Genomic DNA, 26,460 nt, shown 5'->3' on the forward strand with positions numbered 1-26,460 from the left:
CTCCGCGTCACCACGGCCCCAGGGGGAGAATCAGACTCATCAACGAGTGGAGTGGGTCGGGAGGGCCTCAGGAGTCAGCAGCGCCACCGCAGGAAATCGCACTCCGGCCGGGGCTTCGGTTCGGGCTCATAGCGGCGCCAGGGGAGTCCGGCGCCGGATCGACAGCGGCAAGAGGGGACTTGAAAGCTCGAACTTTCACCCGGGACATTGCTGATGGACACTGTGGATGCTCAGGTATCATGGGCTGGTTGCCTGCCCTAGTTGAAGGGGGGTTGGGGGAGTGTGGGTCCTGTTTCTATGGGATGCCACTCGGGGATCCATGAGGAAGGGGCGGTTCAGGGTCCCCCGTTGGGGTCCGAGCCATTGCCTGGCCGCGATAGGTGCTTCCATGTTTGGGAGGCGCAGGGTGGGGGGTGAGGGGCAAAGGGGTTGGGGGTTGGGGATTGGGTTGAGGGGGTTGCGTGCGCTAGCTATGTTGTTGTTTGTTGGATGCATACGGTATATGCTGGGACAACAGGAGGATTGTCATTTATGTAATGTTTTGGTCTTATGTCTGCGCTGGGTAGAGAGGGACGGGTAGGCCTTGGTTTCTTGCGTATAGTGAGCTGGAATGTGCGTGGGTTGCTAGACAAGGTGAAGAGGGGAGCTGTTCTCCAGCATGCTAAGAGGGTCGGGCGGATGTTCTGCTCATACAGGAGACACATTTGTTGGGAACAAAGATACTGTGCCTTCAACGGTTCGGGTACACACAGGTATACCATTCGGGCTTCACTAGGGGCTCGAGGGGGGTGGCCATCCTGATTCATCGCAGGGTTTCCTACATACATGGGCGGGTCTGGACTGACACACAGGGTAGATATGTCTTTGTGCAGGGTAGAATAGGGGGTGACATGGTGACCCTGGGTAGTGTCTACGCCCCACCTCCTTTACAGTGGCCCCTAGTTGAGAAGCTCATGTCCATCTGGGGTGACATGCCTGATACCCTCTCTGTAGTGGGCGGGGATTGGAACGAAGTGATGGATCTGAGTAAGGATAGGTGGCGTAGTGGGGCGGCTGCTGGGAGGGGGGATGTGGGAGGTTCTTCCACTAAATTGCATGCACTAGCGACGGGACTGGACTGGACGGACACGTGGCGATACATGCATGGCGCGGGGAGGGAATACACGTATTTTTCTGCTGTACATGATTCGTTCTCTAGACTTGATTATATATTTGTTCCACGGGGACTGACCTCTAGAATCATGGCGGTAGACATCCTACCGAGGGCCATGTCCGACCACTCACCAGTTGCTCTCACCTTTAATGCGGGATTGGCCAGGCAGCCGTTTAGATGGCGCTTGTCGGGATGGCACCTGACGCAAGAAAACTATAGGGCACACATGGCCCTGGAATTGGATCGATATCTAGAGTCCAATGTGGGCTCTGTTGACTCTCAGACTAGCATCTGTGAGGCCCTTAAACCAACTATGCGCGGCGTGGATATTGCGTGGTGCGCGGCTGCCCGCAGGGAACGGCGGAAAGACCTTGTGCGACGTGAGGCGGAGCTGGAGGGCTTAGAGCGTGGTTGTAGGGAGGCGGTCGGGGGCCCGGGCAGGTGGCGACTGCTCCTGGCCCAGCAGCAGTATACTGCAGTGCTAATGGATGAGGCGCGCCAGGCTTGGTTGGCCACTCGTAGTCGGGTGTACCAGTGGGGAGACAAATCGTGTAAAATGTTACACCGCCTGTGTCAGGGCACGCTACATGCCCAGCCATTGCCTCGGATAGTGGATCCCAGGGGCGGGCCCGTACTCAAGCCCCTGGCGCTTGCGGAGAGCTTTGCTCTGTACTACAGGGAGCTCTACGCGCCGCGGGAGAGCCTGCCGGCCGTTATGGTCCAGCGGTTCATAGACGACCTCCCCCCACGGGCGGTGTCTGACGAAGTGCGGGATTTGCTGGATAGACCGCTGACGGACGACGAGATAGGTACGGCCTTGGGTGAGTTGCACCCCGGTAAGGCGCCGGGACCAAATGGTTTCCCCTGCGAGTTTTTTCGGCGCTTTTTCATCCAGTTGGGCCCATGACTCCGGCCGGTGATAGAGGAGGCGCGTGAGGGGGGAGTGCTCCCGGGGGATTGGCGTCATGCGGAAGTGGTGGTCTTTTTGAAGCCGGGCCGGCCCCCGGAGAGCCATGCGTCCTATCGCCCGATATCCTTGTTAAACACCGAAGCCAAGGTTCTAGCCAAAGTCCTAGCCAACCGCCTTAAGCCTCACATCACAGAGCTAGTGCACCAGGATCAGGCGGGCTTTATGCCCCAGAGGGCCACCCGCTATAAGCCGTCTCCGCATGGCGGACCCTTGGGGAGCCGGCGGCGCTATTCCTTGCCGATACGGACCGCGCCTTTGACTCACTGAGCTGGGTCTATTTGTTTGCCCTATTGGAACGCCTTAATCTAGGCCCGCGCTTTTTGGCATACGTGCGGCTCCTGTACACGGACCTCACTGCCTCGGTTTGCGTGGGGGGCGCGATCTCGAGCCCCTTCGCGGTTCGTCGGGGGACGCGACAGGGCTGTCCCCTGTCTCCCTATCTATTCGCGCTCGCTATGGAGCCACTTGCGGCGTGGGTGCGCATAGATGCCCAGCTCAAGGGATTCTGATGGTCAATGGGCCTTACGGATAAGATAGCGCTCTACGCTGACGATGCGATGTTCTTTCTCACTGACCACTATCGCTCGGGGCCGCGGTTGCTGCGTATCCTCCAAATATTGGGTGAAACTTCGGGCCTGTATATGAATCCTGCAAAGTCCACATTGTGGATGCTGGGCGGGCGGGGACAGGTCGGTGAGTGGGCGTCTGGCCTCCAGATTGCGTCGGGTGGAGTGAAATACCTGGGTGTGTTCTTGTCGGAGGACGCGGCAGCTTCCCGGGAGCGCAACCTGACCCCGGTCTGGGACCGTGCGCGTGAGGACATGAAGGTGTGGTCCCGCATGCCATTGACCATCTATGGCAGATACGCCATCTTCAAAATGGTGACTCTCCCGCGTATAGTATATCAGCTACAAAACCACCCCTATCGGATTCCGCCGCGCTGGTTCCAATTGGTCAACTCAGCGCTGAGTGGGTTCCGGTGGGAGGGTGGAATCGCGCGGGTGGCATTACGAACCTGTTTCCGCTCCACCTACATGGGGGGACTGGCCACGTCAGACGTTCTATCGTATTATCATGCTGCGCATCTATTGGTCCTAAACGACTGGTGGTATGGCGACAGAGGGGACCCTGCATACGCAGTTGAAAGATTTCTCATGGGCTCGGCTTCGGTCCATACGTTGTTGCACTCGGCCACACTCCGGCGCGGGCTTCCCTCGGCCACCCAGGTCATATTTTACGTCTGGAGGCAGGAGCTCCGCCGAATGGGTTGGTGGAACGTGCTCACCCAGGAAACTCCGTTGTGGCGTAATGGTCGCCTGCCCCACCTGTCTGCACTTCAGGGCTTCCGGGGATGGGACGCAATTGGTATTTCCTCCTTGGGAGATGTGATGTCAGGCTGCTCTCTGAAGTCTTTTCAAGACCTGCAAGAGGAGTTTGCGATGCCCCGTACCCAATTTTATAAATACCTTCAGTTCCGTCATGCCCTGACGCCCTATCTGGCTGCTCTGGAACAGCTCCGTGACTTTAGCCCACTGGAAGCTAAATTATTTATGGGTGAGTTGCCAGACAAGAAGCTCTCACGCATCTATCAGACACTGGTCCATCACAGCTCAACTGATCTCTCTAGACTTAAGGCTAAATGGGAGGAGGATATTGGGGACCTAGAGGAGGAGGACTGGAATGAAGCTCTGGCAAGTCCGCGGACGGCCGCAATCTCCACTCGTCTGCGCCTGATCCAATTTAAGTATTTACATCGCACATACTTCACACTGCAGCGCTTATGGCGGGCAGGAATGGTGGGTTCCCCGGAGTGCCTTAGGTGTGGAGCAGAGGTTGGCACTCTATTGCATACTGTCTGGAGCTGTCCAGCACTACAGAGGTTTTGGGTAGGAGTTTTCTGGAGCCTATCGGAGGTTTTGGCTTGGGTGCTTCCTCGAGATCCCAGATTGGCGTTGCTACATGCTATGGAGGGGATTGGGGGTAACTGGTACAAACGCCACTTACTGTTGTTGGGCCTTACCTTGGCCAAACGAGACATTGCACGTGCCTGGAAGGCACACCAGCCCCCGCCTCTGGCTGCCTGGAGGAATGGTATGGACTTTTCCATGGGTCTGGAGCAGCCTGTGTTCTTGGCCAGGGGCTGCCCTGGCAAGCACTTTAAGATTTGGAAACGGTGGGCCGATTATCGAGGGCTGGACTTAGACCCGCCGCCCGATGGAGCTGCACTCTTGTTACCTTAGCACTAGGACATTTCATTTTCTGGTGCTGTGTCCTGGCTTGACACCGTATGCTTTCTGTACAGTTATGTCGTCTTCAGTTCAACAGCTGCGCACTTGGGGGGAGGGGCGGGAGGGGGGTCGGGATACTGTTTTCTATTAAAAGTCTGTCAATTATATTTTGATATGTTATTGCTTGCATCGGTCCCCGGTGTTCGGGGCAATGCATCATATGTGTGTCCAGACAAATAAAATCTGTTTTAAAAAAAAAACCACAAAAAAAAAAACCTGTTGAACGGGCCTTGCTGGACCGCACAAAGTGTAATTGGGATCTGGAGATGCAGCGTGTACACCGTTTTCCTCAGATGCTGAGAAACTCACAAGAGGCACAATCAGACATACCTAGAGCCATTTTAGTTTATTTTGGCAACTTCTTACTCCAACAAGCAATTTTTTTAAAAGCCCGTCTCTAAGCCAGGAGGAGCTTTGATGGTTCTAGCTTTTTTTCCCTACCTGATTTCTGCCATGCTACAGAGAGAAGACAGAGGTTAAGGCAACTCATCAAGCCATTTCAGCTTCTTGGCTCTGAAGTGTATCTAATGAATCTGGCTCACCTGAAAATGATATTTAGAGGAAAGATTTAACCATTTATCTCCAAAATAAAAGACAAGGAGTACTTGCAAGAACTCTCCACAGGGTCAGCCGTAGAGACATTAGGGTCATGAGAAAATTGCAGTGTTGTGGGGAAAGCTTATGTTGATAACAGCATATTATCGGTTGTTGAATGCTAATATTGTTGCCTTTTCTATGGAGGGGGTACAGCAGGTCTGAGGGAGTGATTTGGGGTTGGTGGGGAGATAATTGATTGAAGGTCTTATGCTGGGGAGAGTGATTGGGGTATTACCAGGAGGGAACACTCAGGTCATGGCAGACCTGACTGCTTCATGGTGGTGGTTAGGGACCCAGGGTTGTGTGGGGTGAGATGGTGGGAAGGGGAATGGGGTCTTGTTGGAGGTTTTGGAGGGTTGGTTGCAACACAAAGTGAGAGGTATGATGGTAGGAAAACTGGTGCTTCTATGAAACTTCTAATATGTATAGGAAAATCAGAGAGCAGTAGTGCATATTTTGTTTTAGTTAGCCTTGGTATATATGCTGAATTTGGGATTAAGTTATGTGCAGACAGATATCTTGTCATGGGTAAGATCTGTATAGCTATCCTAAATATTAAAGGGATGAATGACAGGCTCAAGAGGCACAGGGTTGCCTTAGACTTACAGATACTGAGAGCTGATACATTGTGTCTGCATTAAACACACATAGAAGGGGTGAAGAAACACCTGCTGGAATCAATGGGTTACCTAGTAATTGGTTCCATGACACAAGGGACAAGGACACAAGAGACAAGGACACAAGGGGTATCCATTCTAGCGCAAAATAATCTTTTTAGGTTTAAGCAAACTCATGCTGATAGCTCTGGTAGATGGGTGATTATGTAGTGTTGTTATGCAAGAGGGTTTTTTACACTGTGCTCAGTATATGGGCAGGTCAAAGATGACCCAGTGGTTTTTGATTGGTTGGATAAAGAAATGGCATTGTGGCCTACCCCGATCATCATTTGTGGTGACTTTAATATTCACTTAGAGGGTGGATTACTGGAAAAAAGGGATCATTTCTATGTGGGTCTTAAACCCAGGGTGTTTAAAGCACTATACTGTATGGGGAGAGACCATGGGCTAACTGATTTCTTGAGCAAGGCTATGGCATCAGATCCAAGGTTTACATATATTTTGGCCCCACGTAGAAAACAAGCCAGTTTTGGTTATTTTGGTACTTCTCATGGTCTGCTGCAAATTTGAAAGCTTGACCCCGGGTCATCTCCGACCTTAACCCCTGGTATTGGAGCTAGCATCCCAGGGGCTGGTGATGATAACGTCAACCTGGATGTTGTAGCAAGCTTTATTAGCCAATGAAGACGACGTTAGGCATATAGACAGATGGAAACTGATTTTCATGGACGATAATGGGGTGAGTGCCTTTAAGGCTGGAGTGCATGGGGAGACAATCAGATTTAGCCTGAACTGGCAAAAAAAAAGAAAAACAACAAATGCTGGCACAATATGATATTTTGGCTAAAGGTGAGCCAAACTAATACAGTCATCATCTGGCGGGGTGGAGAAAGTACAGAATAATGTTGCTCTAGCTAAAACAGCGATCACTGAGATTTCTGCAAGGAAGGCCGATGGGAAGTATGACGCTTGGAAGCAAGACTGCTATGTGTATAGTGAAAGAGTGGGTCATCTCCTTGCTATCAGAGTTAGGTAAAAATCAACAAACACAAGGGGAGATAAGAGGACTTAGGGCTCCCAATAGTGGCACTGCTAGAGATCCTGAGTGCATAAAAAAGATTTTACCGGGGTATTATCAAGATCTTTACAGTGACGAAAAGGACTGCGGGGATGGGGATATAATTCCATTTTTAGAGTCAGTCCCTTCTCTGAAATGTAATGCTGTAGATATAGATAAATAATCACTTGACTCCCCCCCCACATGGGAGGAAATTCTGATAGCCATAAAAAGCTTACTCTCAGGGATAGCGGTTGGTATGGATAATATCCCCATCAGGTTTTATAGAGTGTACTCCTTCCATCTAGAGGCAAACTGCTCCATAGAACTGGGTCATATCGCCCAACAGCGTTGATTGATACTGACACCAAAATCTATTTGAAGGTATGAGCCATGAGGCTGTTTCTTGTATTCGGCAAGGTTGTCTCCCCAAGGCAACATGGCTTCATACCAAGGAGGGGAACTATTGATCATACCCGACGGGTCATCACTTTTCTAGATGCATTTTTGGTGCCAGGAAACCCTATGGATTTGATTTTATTAGACGCTGAAAAGGCATTTGATACGGTCTCCTTGAGGTATTTATGGATCATTATGAATTGGTTCAGTTTCGGCATGGGTACATTAAAGCAGTAAAAGCACTGTATTGCAATCTTTCCACACAGATAACATTAATGAGGGGGCATTCAGAACAGATAAAGATCCAACGAGATACAAGACAAGGGTGTCCATGCTTTCTATTACTGTTTGGCCTATATATAGACCCCATAATAGAGAAATTTTATAGTAATACTGTAATTCCACCTATGCTGTATCGCGGATGGGATTATATTTAAACAGCAATTGGGTTTGCCTTAATCCTCCTCCCACATCTGGGCAAAAAGTATCTAACTACACGCAAAGGGAGTGATGCAGAGGAACCGATACAACACAATTTTCAGTAGGACGCATACAAATTAAATCCTACTCTTTGGTACATAGTCCCTTCATATTAACTTGCTTGCATTTTTACACATACTACCTCCAATTCCAATTGGAACAATTTATACATTATTTTAGTTGTTCTCTTTTTTTCTATTAACAAATGAGAGACATCAAACAAAACAAGGGGAAAATGTAACCGCTTACAAAAACATTAAAAAAATAGACACATTTATACATTTAGTTATTCCTTTCTTCCTACCCATACTAAAAACCAAGTGGTTGCAACATATTTATAAGCACTCCAACTATGAGGTAGTCCAGTACACACATAAGGTAAACAGTTCGCCCTCTGAATCAATCTAAAGTGTGTGTATCGAATTTCTTAAAAGGTGCTAATATTCCATTGGACTCCTCTATTCAGTGAAGTCGACATGTTTCGGCCCATTCATTCGGGCCTCATCAGGACATGGGTGCAAGGAAAAAAACACCCACAAAATAATAATAATATCAACAATAATATAGGTCCGATGCCTATACCTATATACAATGATATGCTTATAAAATTAGAAGAATCCCAGATGTGTGAAAAGAGGACTACACCAAAATAAAAGACCAGAGTAAACCATGTGACTCCAAAGTAAAAAGATCCAATGTCTTGAATCTAATGTTACCAACACCATATAAATTAATATTCTTCAAACGTGCACAGGAGAAAAGAAAAGTGTCTACACCAATTCAAAGTGAAAATACAAGAGTAAGTCAGTTGCGCAATGCTACTAATGTCTAACAGCCAGATTCATCAAGCCAAAAACGGCTCGCAAAGGGCCAGATTCTGAGAATCTGGCCCTTTGCGAGCGCTATTTTGCATTTAGGAGTCATCATCCCAAATGCAAAAATCGCAATTTTAGAAATCGCTAAATTGAGAATAATTTCATTTAAGGAATCTCAATTTGAGATTCCTTGAATGCAATTCATGAACCATTTTAAAATTGCGAATTCGCAATCTGGGGCCGCTATTTACCGCGAAGTCTGACTACATGGTAAATAGCGAAAACTTAGAAAAATGCACTTTAGTGCATTTTTGTAAGTTGTATGTTACACACACACATGTGCTTTGGACATGTGTGTGCTCAACACCAGTGTACATTACCATTTCAGGGGTGCTACAGGGTGTCCTTTGGACACCCTGGCACCCTTGAAATCGCTTCCTTATTTGCGATTCGCTAATTGCGAATCGCAAATAAGGAATGACTCCCCATTCATTCCTATGGGCTTTTAGGCCCATAGGAATGAATGGGAAAGCCATTCCTTATTTGCAATTAGCAATTAGCGAATCGCAAATAAGGAAGCAGTAGAAATCGCAAAAAATATTGTGATTTCTACATGCATCCGGTTTTGCGAGTCTTTGATAGCGATTCGAGGAATGACTCCCCATTCATTCCTATGGGCCTTTAGGCCCATAAGAATGAATGGGAAAGCCATTCCTTATTTGCGATTAGCAATTAGCGAATCGCAAATAAGGAAGCAGTAGAAATCGCAAAAAATATTGCGATTTCTACATGCATCCCGTTTTGCGAGTCTTTAATAGCGATTCCTTAAAAATCGCTATTAAGGACTCGCAAAACAGGACTTTGATGAATCTGGGGGTAAGTGAGGAGGGAGAAAAGGGCTTACATCGCACAGCCGGGACAAAGCTGAACACCAATATCCAATCAGCACTTCTAATGAGCTTTCATGGAAAAGTCGAGATTTCAAAAAATATCTGCCAAATTATAGGGCGGGAACTCTAAAGAAAACAACCAAACTAAGCAACTCTTCTATACACACCAATCTTCTACCCAAAAAATATATATATTAACAAAAAGGGGCGCGTGCACTAATGAATACCTATGCCAGAACCAACTAGTGTGTCTCCCCGCCTGTTCTGCAATGTTTGAAATGTTAGGGGGTTATTGAAGTTAGGTCCCTGGTTATAAGCGACAAAAAATTCCTCTGACGTACTGTGAAAACAAGGGACAACGGGGGCTATTGGAACATAAAGTTCTCCCCAAAGTACATATGCAAAATACCCAGTGAGGTTGTCACATGTCCCCATCTTACCTCAATGCATCTAAAGTAAATAATTCAATGGGTGGTGATGCCCGTAGATCTCTCTGCCAAAAACACGCCACTGGGACGGCAGACATAAAAAATGCTGCTCGTTCCTTCGTGCCGGTCGGAGCGATTACGTGCTGCCGATCGACATAGAAAAATATAAAGGGAAAACTCGAGCCTTGGTGGGTGTGGACGAAACTTTAGGATACTTAGAAATAATAAAAAATAATAATAATAATAATAAAACATGCCATCACCAAGAGAAACAAACTCATATAAAAGACCTCATAAGCACATAGTCAGCAGAGCCCTCAAAACCACTTATAAAATGCGATAGTCCAAAAACATTATCAGCTAGATTCATCATTATCCAGTTTTGCGAGTCCTTAATAGCGATTCATAGGGAATCTCTATTAAGGACTTGCAAAACGGAATTCATGTAGGAATTGCAAAAAATATTGCGATTCCTACATCTTCCTTATTTGCGATTAGCAAATTGCTAATCGCAAATAAGGATGCGATTTCAAGGGTGCCAGGGGTGTCCAAAGGACACCCTGTAGCACCCCTGAAAAGCAAATGTAGCCAGATGTTGCGCACACACATGTCCAAAGGACATGTGTGTGTGTAACATACCACTCAGAAAAATGCACTAAAGTGCATTTTTCTGAGTTTTCGCTATTTACCATGAAGTCTGACTTCGTGGTAAATAGCAGCCAGAAATTGCGAATTCGCAAATTGAAAATGGTTGATGAATTGCATTTAAGGAATCTCAAATAGAGATTCCTTAAATGCAATTCCTCGCAAATATGCGATTTCGCAATTAGCGATTTTTGCATTTGGGATGATGAATCCCAAATGCAAAAATTGCACTGCGAGCCGAATTTTCTTTGATGAATCTAGCTGTAAGTGTATATATACATTGTGCATTGTTATATACAATTTTTACAAATCAGACAGTTTCGCAGGTAAAAAAAATGACAAGTAAATATTTCAGACAATACTGAAGAAACATGAACCTATTGTGTCAACACGTATCAACAGCGTGTTGTAGCCATTCATCATAATACAGATTTTGTGAACACACTCAGAGTTGCATCATAATCATACACAGTAACATGGTCACAGATCATACTCCTAGATGACTGTTGGGTACACAATAACGAGACAGGTGGTTCCAAAGCCCTAAACCAAGAACTCGTATGATAATGTACAACCTCAGCATCCTACTATGCGACCACATGGTAGTGACCTGAGCAGGTTCGCTAACCTGAATCAAGAGCCTGGATATATTAGGGCCCATTTTTCATGATCATTCAGGCCTTGCACAGCTGTTCTGTATTTCTCAATCCTATATGCCTCTAGTTTGTTAAGGGTCATTTGTAGGTTTGATTTATTAGTATTCTGAACCATGATCAATACTGACCATTGGATCTCGTTCTCATTATGATTATATTGCTGGTAATGTTGTACTAGCGGGCATCTTGTGTGTTGCATCTTAGTCTATATCTAAGCCACAAAATGCGCATTTGAACAGGTTGAATAGTTTGTCCTATATAGACCTTCTCGCATGGCCATTTCAGGCAGTAAAGCACGCTTTTTTGTGTTGCAGTTAGAGAAAGTGTGATATGATGGATTTGGAGTCACTCATCATTGAATATGCTGTACAGTTATTACATTTGAAATGCCCAATCAATGGTGCGAGTCCCATCATTCCTCGTAAGTCCTTTCTTGTCTGTGTTGGTTGTGTTGCTTTGATCAAATGTTGTCGAGGTTCTTTCCTTTACGGAAAGAAAACATCAGTTTAGGAATGCCTAGGTGACTCATCAGTTTCCAATTGCACAACATGTACTTTTTAATTGCGTTTGCCTTAGGATTGTATGTTAGTACGCAAGTCAAAGGATTCAAGTCTGACTTAGGTTTAGGGGTCAATAGTTTTTCTCATATGGTAAACCATGCTTGTTTGAGCACTGGTCTCACCAATTTCTTTGGATTACCTCTATCAACCAGTTTATTTTGCAAGATGTCAGCGTTCATAAAGTCGTTTTCTCTGTCAGTACAATTACGACGGATTCTGAGAAATTGCCCATAGGGCAAGTTCTCCTTTAAGCTTTGCAGCTGTCCACTCGTGATGTGAAGCAATGTGGTATTTCACCAACTATGGAACCGTTGTAGGGTATCTCGATCCCCTTCCCAAACCATCTGAATATCATCAATGAAACGCAGCCATTGTTTAGTGTATAGTTGAAAGAGGTTGGCAGGATTGTAAATCCACTGATTTTCAAAGCAATCCATAACAAGATTCGCTATCTCAGGGGCGAAGCTACACGCCATGGCTACCCCTTTAACTTGTAAAAGGAGACTCTCTTTGAAGTTGAAGAAATTATTCTTCAAACATAGGTCGCCAAAGATGTAATGAATTCTGTTGGTACCTGATGAGGTCGATTTCTCTGATCTAGAGTGTTTCTAAACACGACTAGGGTTTCTTATTGGGGAATGTTGGTGTATAAACTTTCGATGTCAAATGAGACCAAAAGTTGATTTTCCTTATCAAGATCCATATTGTCTCTAACATATTCTCTTGTGTTTATGACAAAAGGTTTCAGGAAGCAATCTATATATTTTGCTGCGGGTTCCAATAGTGAACCACAAGCAGAGATGATTGGTCTCCCAGGTGGCTGACCAATATTTTTATGTATCTTTGGTAAAACATATTTATTCGGGGTTTCGTAAGTAGTGGTATTCAGAAACTCATATTCTTTTTTACAAATCCGTCCTCCCTCCAAAGTTTCAGTAGTGAGATGTAAAATTTGCGCTCGCAAGCGTGGAGTGAGGTTATCTTGGATTTGTCTGTAATGGGAGGTATTATTGAGCTGCCTCATTACTTCCCTGTCATATGCCTCACTGTCCCACAACACTATCCCCCACCTTTATCAGCTGGTTTAATAACTGTAGTGGGATTCTCAGATACATTTATCATGGCTGTAATCTACGCCTTAGAGCAATATGATTTATAGAAAGTTATTTTGTCGTTGAGTACATCTATCTCTCTCTGAACTTGTTCTTCAAAAGTCAACATTTTTATGGGCATTGTGGAACTTTTAGGGCAAAAAGATGGTTTATTTTTAAAGCCACTCACATTGGTCTCATTCAAATCATTGGTTTCAGAGAAAAAGATTATTAATCTGTTTTACGTAGAAACTGCAAGATTTTCATCTTGGTTTCAAACGGTTTCTGTATGACTGCAGGAACAAATGACAAATTCCCTTCTGAAGCATACTTAACTCTGCACCAGTAAGAATGGGCCTGATTCACATAACTTATCTGAGACAAAACTGGTTAAAGTAAAGTTAGCTTCACTACTGCTAAATGCCTTCTGTGAATACCAAAAGTAGCAAGTTTAACCGAAAGTAGTAAGTGTATTCTGTGAATACCAAAAGTAGTAAGTGCCTTCTGTGAATACCAAAAGTAGTAAGTGCCTTCTGTGAATACCAAAAGTAGTAAGTTTAGGATTTTGTCTCAGATTTGTTCTGTGAATCGGGCCCGACATGTTTTGACAAGTTGTAGATAGGAATAGATTCACATCTATCAGAGGTTATTTGATTTTGACTATGTATTATTGTTTGTAAACCCTCCTTCTTGTGCTGAAATACTCTTGCTCCTCGTTTGGATTTGCCCCTCTCCATTCTCCTCGGTATCCTTTACCCCTGTTTCCGCCTCTGTCTAAAAAAGGTTGGGCCCTGAGGTATTAAAAATATGGATGATAAAAGTTGGAGGATCCTTGGTCTGAATCGCAGGAAGTGTCAGAGAAAGTAATACACTTCCTACAGAAACGCCCTCTGTTTTGTAAGTTAAGAGAGCTTGGATCGTTATTCCGGTAGAAATCGTCCTTTAGAAATGGATACACCTGCTCTATTTTAAGTTTTTTTTATCTCCCTTGCAACTTTAGATGTTTGCTGGTTAGTAATATGCGTCTTAAAATCAGCTTCTCAACTGACTCTAATAATGTCTTGGCATCAGTAATGGTGGAATCACCCCCCCCCCATCGTCACGTCTTCTAGCATTTTGTATCTCTCTGAGTTCTTCTTCACTGATCCTCCATGCTGTTCCTATTGATAAAGCAATCCAATCTCTCGAACACTTAGAGCCTCATTTATGAGGCTGTGCGTCACTTTTACGTCGCCGGTGCGTCACTTTTTGTGATGCACCAGTGGCGTAAAAAATGCGCCTTGTCGTGCCATATAAGATTTCACTGCGCCATTTCTTGGCCACTAATGCATCAAAATCTTACGCCTGCTTCATGGCAGGCGTAAGACTGAGGCAGGCACTAACAACATGAGACTTGCCCATGTGAAAGTACACATTGCTGGAGTTGCGTCACTTTTGTGACACACTCCAGCAATGCGTCACTTTTGCGCCTACAGATACGTCAGAAATACTGACGTATCTGTAACTCCTTGTGACATGATGCGTCCTATTATAAATACGACGCATCAATCAAGTTGCAAGGTGTGCGCACTGAGAAGGGACGCATCGCTACTTTTCTTGACCTGGAACCCTGCTGGAATTGTATTATTTTTCAAATGTTCAAGTAATACCTGTGCGTGCAACTCAGACAAAACAGAAGTCCTCATCTTAGGTACATCCCCCTCTGCATGGGACGACTCCTGGTGGCCGGAAGCCCTCGGAAATGCACCCATCCCGACAGACCATGCACGGAACCTTGGCGTCATCCTGGATTCGTCACTCTCAATGAACAGACAAGTCAGCGCCGTATCCTCTTCCTGCTTTAACATTCTTCGCATGCTCAGAAAAACATTTCGCTGGATCCCCACCGAAACAAGGAAAACAGTCACCCACGCTCTAGTCACGAGCCGACTGGACTATGGAAACACCCTCTACGCAGGTACTACCGCAAAACTCCAGAAGAAACTCCAACGAATCCAAAACGCCTCAGCCAGGCTCATACTAGACATCCCACGCAACGAACACATCTCTGGTCACCTTAAAGACCTCCACTGGCTACCCGTCAATAAAAGGATTACTTTCCGACTGCTTACCCACGCACACAAATCACTCTACGACATCGGACCAGATTGCCTCAACTCTCGACTGTCCTTCTACACCCCCTCCCGCCAACTTCGCTCTTCCAACCAAGCCTTCGCCACTGTACCTCGCATCAACAAGACCACCATGGGAGGCAGATCCTTCTCATACCTGGCTGCCAAAACATGGAACTCACTCCCCGCTTACCTTCGCCTCACCCAGAATCACCCAGCGTTCAGAAAGCAGCTTAAAACGTGGATATTTGACAAATAATCCTCCTCCCCTTCCTAAGCGCCTTGAAACCCTCTGGGTATGTAGTGCGCTATATAAATTTTATGACTTGACTTGACTTGACTTGACTTGCAACTGTGTCCTTATATTCTTTTTTCTCAACTGTGTCAATCTCTCCACCTTATCTATACTAGGGTGCCTTATCTATACTAGGGTTTTGGGTGGCCGAGTGCTCTCCACTTAAAAGTGAATCGCGGATGGGACACAAAAGTGTTGGCCTATACTGACGATGTTGCCATAGTGACCCCCAACCCTGCAACAGCATTAAAAGAAAAGAAAAAAGAGGCAGGGAACTATGATAGATATTCGAGGTACTCTCTAAATTGGGATAAAACCCAAATGGTAATTAATAGTAATTTACAGCTTAATGATATTCAGGTGGTAGAGAAGGCGGTGTATCTGGGTGTCAGTATTTCTGCGATGTTGATAAATTGTGGAGAATAATTTGATTCCTGTTATCGGAAAGACAAGAAAAGATTTTTAAAGAATGGCAAGTCTGCATCTGTCCATAATCGTCAGGAATAATGTTGGCAAAATGATGTTCCTTTCCAAAGTGTTATATCACTTTCAGGCTGTCCCACTCAAATTCGGAAATCAATAAGTTGATCAATGAGATGGTAACTAGATTTATCTGGGCTTACTGTAAAACTAGGAGGGCTCTAAAGTTTGTGACTCACCCTAAAGAAAAAGAGGTGTTGGGCCATTCCGAAATTTAAAATGTACTACTGGGCAGCGGGGCTTCAATATTTGGTCATTTTAATTGGGGAGGGGGGTGGGATTCAATACGCAAGGGAAGAAATTTCCTCGGATTTTTAATTGATGCTCGGTGCAGAGGTTAGAAGGTACCTCCTCCATCTGATTGAATCCAGTTCTTATTTTTAAAACTCGATTCAAGACAGTTCAGGGAGCTTATTAGATCTGGGCAGCCCTCCAAAAGAAACTGGGGCTGGGTCAATTTACATTTTACACCCTGATACAAGAAAATCCTAGTCTCCCAGGGGTCTTTTTGAACTCTTATATACCTGGGTGGACTTGGTCTTAGAAGAACAGGGGACTTACATACCAATGTGGGAATCATATCCTTAGAGGACCTAAGGACAAAGTTTCAGCTTATTCAAAATGAATTTTTTAAGTATCGGCAAGTTTGGGATTTTATAATTAAGAAGGGTGGGGGCCTGCAAGAGTTTTCTTGAGTAGAGCTTGTGGATGTATAAGTTAGGGGGTCACATTTCACAATTGGATGGAAATATGGGGTTTTAAATTTTCTTTCACAGGATGATCTAGAGAGGCAATCTCTGAAACTGCAAACGAAACTGGGGGCCCCGACAGCCCTTTTTTGGAGCCACTTGAGTTAGGTCACTCTATATTACTGTCTGCTAATTTGGCGGCTCAACACTAAAAAACCATTTATGATCTATATTGTAGCCCGGGAAGATCGCTAAATGGGGGCGGAGGAGTGCAGGTACCAGCTGTCCAAGATGCCAGTGTATGGGTGCAGATTTGGTACATATGTTTAATCGTTGTCCCACACTCGACTCTCTTAGAGCAGAGATTGGTAAATTTCTTGACAAAAACCTGCAACGCAAAACATCCCTTATCCCCACCCCACCGCTCCCCGACCCTACACACGTTCAGGAAGGACCTCAAGACCTGGCTCACCCCCCCTCACCCCCCCCCAGCGCCTTGACACCTCACGGGTGAGTAGCGCACTTTACAACCCCTGATTGATTGATTGGTACATAGTGTAGAGGACTCCAGTTCAGACCAATTATTTTATGTTTGTTCTCATGGCTGTATTTCGATTATGTATTGCGTCTGCCTGGCTCGATCAATGCCCACCCTCTTTTCGTCAATGGCTCGCGCGACTACTGGCAATCTATAATTTGGAGCTCTCGCTATACTCTCGCAAGGGTAGGAAAGCTAGAAAGAAAGGAACCTGTATTTGGGTTCCTTTTATAGAATGGATTATGGGCCAGTAAAAATTAAAGAGCCCTTACGCAGTGGAATTTCTAAATGGTACTATTGTCCTTATCGCTTCTGTTTATCCCACTCTGGTTTAAATCTGATTTATACTTTGGTATTCTGGTCAGTCATCCTGTTCAAGCATGTTGTATATATCATAAGGATGGCAGGATCCTGTCTATTTTAGTGTTTCAAGGCAGTTTTAGATATGAATATGTAATAGACAATAGTTTATCTCTATGATGTAATATAATTTGTTAGACATGAGGCTTAGGCCTGCCAGTATTATGTACTGAGTATGTTATGAACTGTGGTTTTCGTGCTCTCTTTGGTGCAAGTATCACATGTTTTCCTTTTGTGTTGATTGGGGGAAAATGATAAAACCTGTGCAATGACAATGTAAAAAAAATAAAAGCGGAAGCAAGTGGACCCAACATAACCGTCTTTCATTCGGATACACCAAGGTTTTGTGCCGAAGTAGAACAACGCAAAGTGGCGCATGCTATTTATTATCCAGTGCAAACCAGATTTGTCATACTTCATGCACCGCAATGGAACAAGACACCTTGCTGCACTGCGTGAAAGGGAGAAGACTGAAATGCTTAATATTTAACATTATATGGCGCATTCCTGTTCTCTCCTTGCGTTGGGGAACAATGTGCTGCCTTGTTCCAAAGCGGACACCCTTGGGCCCTGATGCAAGAGTGCATGCTTTGTCGGCAGGGTTGTTTTTGTGCAGGGAGGTGCACCTTCTTGTACAAAAACAATCCTCAGAGGCATTTTCTACTTTCTTTGTGTGCTGCAGAATGCAGAACACTTAGAAAGAGGAGCCAATGAGAAGAAATAAAAATGTTTCTCCTTGTTGCGCCTCCCCAGGGAAGGTATAGCATTTTGACTCATTCCTCGGTGTATCTGTCTTTGTAAATCTGGGATTGTGCAAAGGAAAATAGGTGGATGATTGGAAACACCCACTCTCCACCCATTGAACGCCTTCCCAGGGCAGAGTAACATCAGGCAGTGACTTGAGCTGCCTTGCAATTCTCAAGATTTACCAAGCCACCCATGCCCTGGGTCATCTTGCGTGGTGCAATGGCGATGCAAAACCTTGATCAAGTTGGCCCTGCATGTACACTGCATGTACACTGCACAGTGTGTGAAACCTTCCAAGTTTGATGACGCCTAGGAATTTCTAAGGGAAAATTAAACCTCCAGTAGAAAACATACACTATACACCACACACTCTTCTCTGCACCTTGGGGCAATGCTGCGCATCACGTTAAGCAGTCTTTTTTGAGTGCCGGAGTAGGGGATAACACCAGAAGCAGGCTGAATTTTGTACATATGGAATTGCACGATTGCTCTGACTCTAAGGGGGCGGGAAAATTTAATAAAATAAAATAAAATTTAAAAAAGGAATTGCACTCAGTTAGTTGTGATTAGACAGAACGCCCTACCGACAGCTTGCTGGGTTTCCAAATAGCTTTTTCCATTTTTTATAATGAATATAGACCGCGAAACAGATTATTTACAACCACTATGTATGAAGTAGACATAAGTGAAAATGGAAAGCTGGCAGGCATATTTATGAGAAATTCATGTGTTATATATGTATATCAATTGTCCCACAATCTTCTTCAATCATTTATGCTCAAGTGTAAAAATCTTTCTGTAATATAGTTAGAGTAAAATCCAGTTGCCTCATTACATGTTAATCAAACAGTCAAACAAGTAAAATGTCTTAGATTGGTTGCTTGAGAATGGGCATTATCCCATTATCCTATACTTCCCTAAAAGTAGAGCTTTCAGAATCCCACCAATTTTGTGTCCGTGGGTTTTGGTGTCTGCACAATTTTGCTTCCATTTTTTCTAAGTTTGAAAGTTTTTGAAGTCTTTCGATGGAAGTTTTTAAGGGCAGTCTTTCTCTCTTTGCCTCAACGAAATTGCAGACTTGTCTTTTTCAGCTTATTTCCAAATTCCCACCTGGTTAGTTTTGCTGTAACTACATTAATGGGTTCCACCCCTAGAATGAGAAGCAGTCTAATAAATTAACATCCCTTCCCTACATCATGTGGTGGGAAACCTGTGAAGCCAGGGAAGCTTATAGGCCTGTGTGTTGACATCCTCTTATACTGTGATTTTATTGGTGCTGTTTGTAAGGTGTTCTTAATAGTTTTATATGTTCTTAATAGTACTTTTCAGTTTTTAATCTTTTGCGCAACTGACTATAGAATGATTAATTTGTTTTGTTTTGATATTGTTAATTGATTAAAATAAACTATTTGAGTGAATGACCTCGGTTTGATTTTTTTGCCTCAGTACAAAACATAGGTACAGTGGGCCCAGGTTGGAAATTAAATCGAAGGTTTCAATTTGGCGTATGGTCTTTATTATGATTGTGGATAAAGTTAATCTTGGGGGGAGTGGATGAAATATTTCATTTTTTCAATATTTAAAGTGGCATCGCGCCATAAATGCATCACCAAACTCTGTATTTGAACACTGTCGCGAGCTACAAAACAGTCCCTAGATTTGATTTGATTTTCAATTTAAATTATGTTTTTCACACATCACCAGCTACATTTCTGACCGAGCTTCAGGAATGCAAGGGTAGCTTGGCAGCAACCGCTTCCCAAGGTCTTCTTACGTTGGCTGCCCAGTTGAGGATGGACAATGAATGTTGTGGAGGCTGGGGCACTGGAGAAGGAGCAGAGCTTGGGTAAGGAATAAGCACTTTGGGAACTGGCAGCTCATGGGACTTCACTTCCAAGTTACCAGGATTGCAAACATAGATATTGGTACTTTGCTAGTGGCTCGCAACTAGTTCTCGTAATGTTGCAGTTCCAGCTAGCGGACTATACCTCATTTGCTCTTCCCACTTGGGTTCCTTCCTACCTGCAATGCTCATGAATGCCCATGTTTTCTACATCTCCTCTGGTGTCCCTGTATCCTTTTTATAGCAAGGATCTCCTAAGAGCAATGGTCTTTGGAGAAACGACAGTGTTATCCTTTTCCTGGCATGATTCTTCATCGAGCAGTCATCCAGGAGATCGACAAGCGTTTTTCTTCCCATCTTCCATTTTATTTTGGGTATGATGATTGGTCATGTATTTACACACTGTTTTAATTGTGTGGATATAGAGGACTGGAGAGTTTGGGTGCCCAATTGAAGGATGCTTGTACGAAGGTCAAGAGGGTCCACTGTTCTTGTGTTCTGATTTTTGAATGGCCGACCCCCATGTAGCCACTACAACTGCCTAAGGGACCATCTCTGTCCAGGGATCCTGCCCGGGTGTATGGAAGATGCTCAATGTCATCATCCTTCCCTTATAGTCCTGATAGCAGTAACATCCAACTGTAATACAGTTACAGTTTAGAAATGCATCATGCTTATCTGCATTAAAGTATGTCATATGCTAAGGTACTCAATTGCAAATCATATTTAGTACATAGAGATATAGATCCTATATGAATATTTTTCAAATTGGGCTCTTTTCTGAAAAAATTAGGAAATAAATTAACTGCGTGGAAAAATTCTATATTCATGGACAATATAAGGATTTTTAATATTCTGAAGGAAAAGATCCTGTATTGTTAAAGGAGAATAGTTCCCCAAAGTCATATAGCTGAATTTCCAAAATCTGCTTGTAAGATTCAACCCTGACACCAATCCAAATACAATTCGCCCTGTGAGAGCATTTGTTGAAAACAAAGAATTCCTCTTTGCTAACCCAATAAATATAGTGATTTGCTTTTTGTATTGGAAAGTAAGATATATCACATCACAGCTTTTCATACATTTCAAAAATTAGAAATTAATAAACAACATAAGAATATTTCAGATCAAATAAAGAAACGATAGCTGCAAATCAGTGCTATAGGCTTATAGTTGTTCAGCATAAGTGAAAAGTGTCAACTCAAATAACAAAGATAGCAATAGTAGGTCATACTACATCAAGGTAAATTATCAATTTATCCAATCATTAAGTTGTCTCCATCCCTAAAAACATATGTCTGGATGGTCATTCGTCCAACCACTCATTCAATTCAAGTTGGAAATTTTGTGATCTCCATTTTTGGGCAATCAAGGTATAGGTCACTAATGATGCAAGGAGTGATTTTTAATTCCAACTTTTCATAACTATTTGATTTTAAAAGAGGATTAGGGATGGATAACAACTTTTCCCCTTGTAATACTATTCGCATTGTAACCAGCATCCATCTCAATTGGAACATTTAGTCATACTTAGGGCACCAAATAAGAATATGGGTAAATTTAGGTAATTGTTATGTAGATGACATCATAAGGACCCCAAAAATTCAACCAAGCAAGAGATGAAAGTGAATAAACGTGTGTCAAAGTTGTTGGGCTTACACGATTGGTTTCAATTGCAAACTGTCGACATTTTTCACCAGAGTCATATGTGAAAAATATGGATCACTTGGAGAAAAAAAGTGTGAGTTGTACAAGTTGTTTTGTGCCCAGTATAGGCTCAGAAGACCATATCCTTCCGGAAATGTCAGGATAACCACTAATTAAGTAAATGAGTTACATTTAGATTAATTTTATGTAAATTTATCTTAAACTAATATCCAAGATATATAGCATGGATATGGCATTCCTTGACCTACACTGGACGGACTTGCATGAAGTGATAATAGCAAAGAGAGAAAAAGATGATTGCATATATTCTGGAGGGAAACAAGCTCTGCCTTTTGCCCGCCACTATGAATTAAAAGGAGATACCATGCCAGCTGTACAGATTAGGGACAGATATGTTTTGTTACAAGCCATCTCTCACTCAAGCCTTTAGAGTTCTCTTTTCTTTCAGCCTCAAATTTTGTGTGTGTCTGAAATGCACGCCATTCCATTAGACAATATATACGGAAATGGTAAGTCTTACTGTTCTGTTACATCTACTATGGGGAACTCCTGCCATCTGACAGAAAAGGTATTTTCACAACAACAGAATGGCTCGTAAAAGTTCAGCTTTTTGCTAGCCGGGTGAGAAGGATTTTGCTTGGCACGCATAAGGAGTTCTAAGGAAACGCCAAACATCACTTTGGCGAGCCAGTTTCCTCAGTATATCCCCTGGGCTTACTGTATCCCATGCCAGGATATCACAAGAACAATTGCTGCAACCCCTCTTCGCTAAAGTAAGTGTTACCTTAGCATGGAAGCAAAGAGAATTGGGGCAGTAATGGACCAGTGGGCTTACGGTGGCAGTGGAAGCTGGAGGGGCTTGGGTGATGGTAGCAGGAGCGAGAGAAACAGAGACTAATGCAAGGGCCAATTTTGGCTGCAGGGGCCATGAACTGGAAACCTGGGACTACATCAGAGTAGTGACAACTTGCTTGCTTCCCTGAAAAGCCCATTCAAGAAGCAAAAACAATTTTCTTCTTCTGGAAAAGGAACCTGCCAGCTGTTTTTTAAAGTCAGATGATGCACATTTGAAAGTTCAAGGACCTTCTAAATTTGCACACCTATTGTTAGTAGGAAAATGTGTGAAGTATAGGACAGAAAAATCACAGAACTGGTTTGCAATGGCTATTTTTTAAGAAATGGCTCAGGTACTATTAAGTGTCAAACAACAGACCATTCAGATTAAAATCCAATGAAGCCCTCTCTAAAGGAATTGAACTATTTTATAATGGGGCAATATTACAACTTTGTTGCCAACTGTTATTCAGAGATTACCTTATTAAGTCTAAGAGAGCATCTGCTGAACTTAGGATAGGTTTACCACCGATGTGTTCTTCCTTCTGTGCTGCAGCTCCAGGATGTATGGTGATTACCAGAATGATCCCCACCGCGACCGCCAAAAACGTGGTCCAAAGGTAGTACGTGATGGTGATCAGTCCCATTTTCCCGCAGACCTTAGAATCCATAGTTGCTAGGCCAGACATTAAGCTGCAAAGAAAATATCACTTTTATCACTCAATCAGATATCATTCTCCGAGATCTACATAATGTTTTATGTACCTAGCTTGGTGGGAGGAGGAATAAACACTGTTTACGGGACATCATCCAAGGCAACAAAATATTAGCGGGGTCAAAGGTAAATTTGTTTGGAAATTTTCCAACCGCAAAAGGAACCCGAGGGGTTGATGGTGCTTTAGAACTACATGGAAGAATGAAAGCAGAATACCAATGTATTAGAACAAATACAAGAATCACCATTGTTTAAGGATATTGTAAATTAATTAAGGACAGATATTGATTGTCCTGATATGTGATTACCGCAGACTAGGAAATAGCAGCCTTAAAGAGGCGCTAGTAAACATATTATTTCACAGACTGCCGGGGGCCATCCGACGTCACAGTGAGCGTGTGCGTCGGACGGCGGGGAGCCGTCCGATCTGCGCATGCGTGGAATTTTCCCGCACCGTGGGGAAATTCCGGACGCGTGCAAGGGGTTAGAGTTGATGACCTTTCAGCAGAAGCATAGAGCCTGACATCTATCAATTCAGTTCACATTTTGTGCATTTGCTAAAGCTATCCTAAAATGATACATTTGAAACAGTAAAACCGTAAAAACTATTTAAAAAAGTTTTATATAATAAACAAATCAATCATTAATTGTATATTCACAAAAACTGCAAATCTGAAAGAGAGAGCTGCAACTGATAGGATAATGTAGTTAGGGAATATTGCAGAAATATTCAACCACTACATCTGCCCAGAAAGAGTAGAATTTAAGATAGTAAAACATCCACTGATCACATTTAAGAAAAAAAAGCTAGCACTAGAAGCTGTGAGCAAATACTTAGTATATAGAATATATGGATAATCTCATAATTAGTTCATGGTTTTGGTTGCCAAGAGACAAAGAGACTTATTTAGGCCCTGTTCGATGACACACTAGTCCTTCGTGGGGAGCAGTGGTTAAGACCTTTGCTACTCGGGCGGTGGACTACCTGCCCCATTTAAAGCTTCGTGCCTGCCTGACGCAGTTCTCTGTGTTGCAAAGGAAGCCACCGTCACAGCTCCCTATTGCAACACTGAAGGTTTTCTGAGTAGAACCATGTTTAAAGCAGATGTTCAGCAAACTTTTCCATTTGCAGAAAACAAATTCTTAAAGCAGGAGTTTGCTTTCTCTGAATTAAAAAAACAAATGACCCTGAGCTGCATGGAGTTTCCCCTGCATGCGAGAGTCATTGAATGTACTATGTGCCCCTTTACAGCATACCTCGCATGGCAGACTTGTGTAGGGAAAACAAATCATCTTCTCCCCCCAATAGGTTGGAATGGCCACCACTATGACCCAGGGATCCTGCGTTGACTGGACCTTTGCGCCAATGGTTACAGTAGGCAGCACAATTGACTATTCAGCCTTCTGTAGCTTGGGGAACCGCTGGTTTAGGGCATTCCCCTTGCTCCTTCAAACCCTAAATGAGTCCTAGAGACTTTAATCGGACCTACATTGCTTATTAGAACATTGGAATGTTGGGAGCTCCATTGCAGACAATGGAGTGCTCCCTGCTTCTACGGGCCGGTAAAGGCCCGCAGAGCAACATTCCAATGTTCTACAAAGGCTTCTCGAAGTTCGAGGGGATTTATATCCTCTCGAGCTTCGAGAACCCTTTGTTTAATTTGTTAGAACATTCTGCCCTCTAGTGGCAGAATGTTCTAATAGCCTTATAGCCCTTCGTAGCAGGGCTATACCGCTATTAAAGTCCCGCTGTTTCGTTAAAGTCCCTCGCCTTCAGCCCGGGCCTTTAACGGTTCAGCGGGCCTTTAATAGCCGGTATAGCCCGCTACGGCGGGCTATAAGGCTATATTAGAACATTGGAATGTTGGAAGCTCACTTGAAAACAATGGAGTGCTCCGGACTTATAATGGCTGATATAAGCCCGGAGCTCCAACATTCCAATGCTTCTTTGCAGCTGTGAACAAAAGCTTCAGGGAACCTGGGGGGATTTCAATACCCTCGCGCTCCTTGAAGCCTTTGTTTAATTTGTTAGAACATTCTGCCCTCTAGTGGCAGAATGTTCTAATAGCCTTGCAGCCCTTCGTAGCAGGGCTATACCGGCTATTAAAGTCCCACTGCGTTGTTAAAGTCCCTCGCCTTCGGCTCAGGCCTTTAACAATGCGGCGGGCCTTTAATAGCCGGTGTAGCCCACTACGGCGGGCTATAAGGCTATAATATTTAATTTGACCATTCTACATTGATAACAAACCGGCAAAGGTGAGCCAAATATATTCTATCAATAATATATGATAACAGCTTGCAAACCGTCACAGACAGCGTTAAGAACATTCTCAATGTTATCTTCATGTAATGGCCTTTTTTAATAATAATAGTTACTAATCCAATCGTAGAATGACAGTGTGTGCCATCCTTCTAGTGTCCCTGTTTGAAAAGCAACTGCCACACTCCAGCAAACTAAATATTTGTTGCCATGTTATCTCCTCCCTCTGCATTTCTTTAGAAGATTTTGCTGCAGGAAATCAAGAAACTAGCATAACCTAAGGCCCAACTGCCATTTAGATAGGACACGCAGAATGTCCGCTACCCATAACACCATTGCACCAGCTCTTCTTGACAATAAATCACAGGCTCACACCTTGTGAGTTTGTGGACTTTAACAAGACACTTCACCTGATTAGTCATATACAATTTTAAGGAGGAGTAAGCCTCTATCTTCAGGCTTCCCAAAGTATGTCATGCCTACTTTATTCTTAGTACACCTTCATGCCTATGTTAAAATGCTTTTCTCGCCAACTAAGTACTCACCAGTACCACTTAAACGGCATCCAACACGGATATGTGCTTGCGTCAGGTCTAACGTTAATTTGCCGGACCTTGATTTGTGTGGTACATGGGATAAAACAGTTGAAAAGTTCTGATGTACACTTGTACTTAGGACTACTACTTGAGTGTACACTTTGATTAGGAGGAACAAGGAATGATTAGAGTGAAAAAGATTGGGCCTCACACTTTGTGGAACACTTATGTTCACTATGGTGTCCTCTAAATCAGATAAATCAAAACCTCCAGCCAAGAAAACATTTTTGGCCTCAATGATTGGTCGTCACTGGTCTAATTGAAGCTAGCAGTTAAGTCTAGCTGGTCAAATGCTTTAAATCCTACCATATGTTTTGTTACTCAAACATGCTACCATTATTACTAATCTGTTCTGTGAATGCGTGAAACGTCAGAATAAAACAACTACTGGTAGTTGCGGCACCTACTTCAGCTTTCGTAAAAAGGTTGGTAAGAGGCTGCCGTGGTTTGATATCATATGTACATTTTAAAGTTATGTGGGAAAAACACTTTTTTCCTATGCAAAAGTGGAGTAAGTCTACTTTTGTCGAGTGGTTTCACATGTTTGCGGTTCTCAGTGAGTCAAAAATTTAAATATATTGTTTCTTTTCTGGTTCAGCGGGCCCTTGCATCTCCATGCATTGCCTGTCAAGATGGCAGCCTCTTTTGTAACTAATAGCATTTCTGAGATGCCTAGCA

General features: G+C 43.7%; 1 protein-coding gene across 1 annotated transcript in view; it reads right to left on the reverse strand.

Moving 5' to 3' along the window:
* Positions 1 to 26,460, reverse strand: part of LOC144799680 (excitatory amino acid transporter 5-like) — a 258,239-nt gene that overhangs the window by 81,994 nt on the left and 149,785 nt on the right. Inside the window, exon 3 of the mRNA XM_078671162.1 lies at positions 22,692 to 22,904. Coding sequence (XP_078527288.1) covers positions 22,692 to 22,904 — 213 coding nt within the window. The remainder of the gene's footprint in view (positions 1 to 22,691; positions 22,905 to 26,460) is intronic.

The sequence above is a fragment of the Lissotriton helveticus genome, chromosome 12 (assembly GCF_964261635.1).
Source record: "Lissotriton helveticus chromosome 12, aLisHel1.1, whole genome shotgun sequence".
Classification (NCBI taxonomy): Eukaryota; Metazoa; Chordata; class Amphibia; order Caudata; family Salamandridae; genus Lissotriton; species Lissotriton helveticus.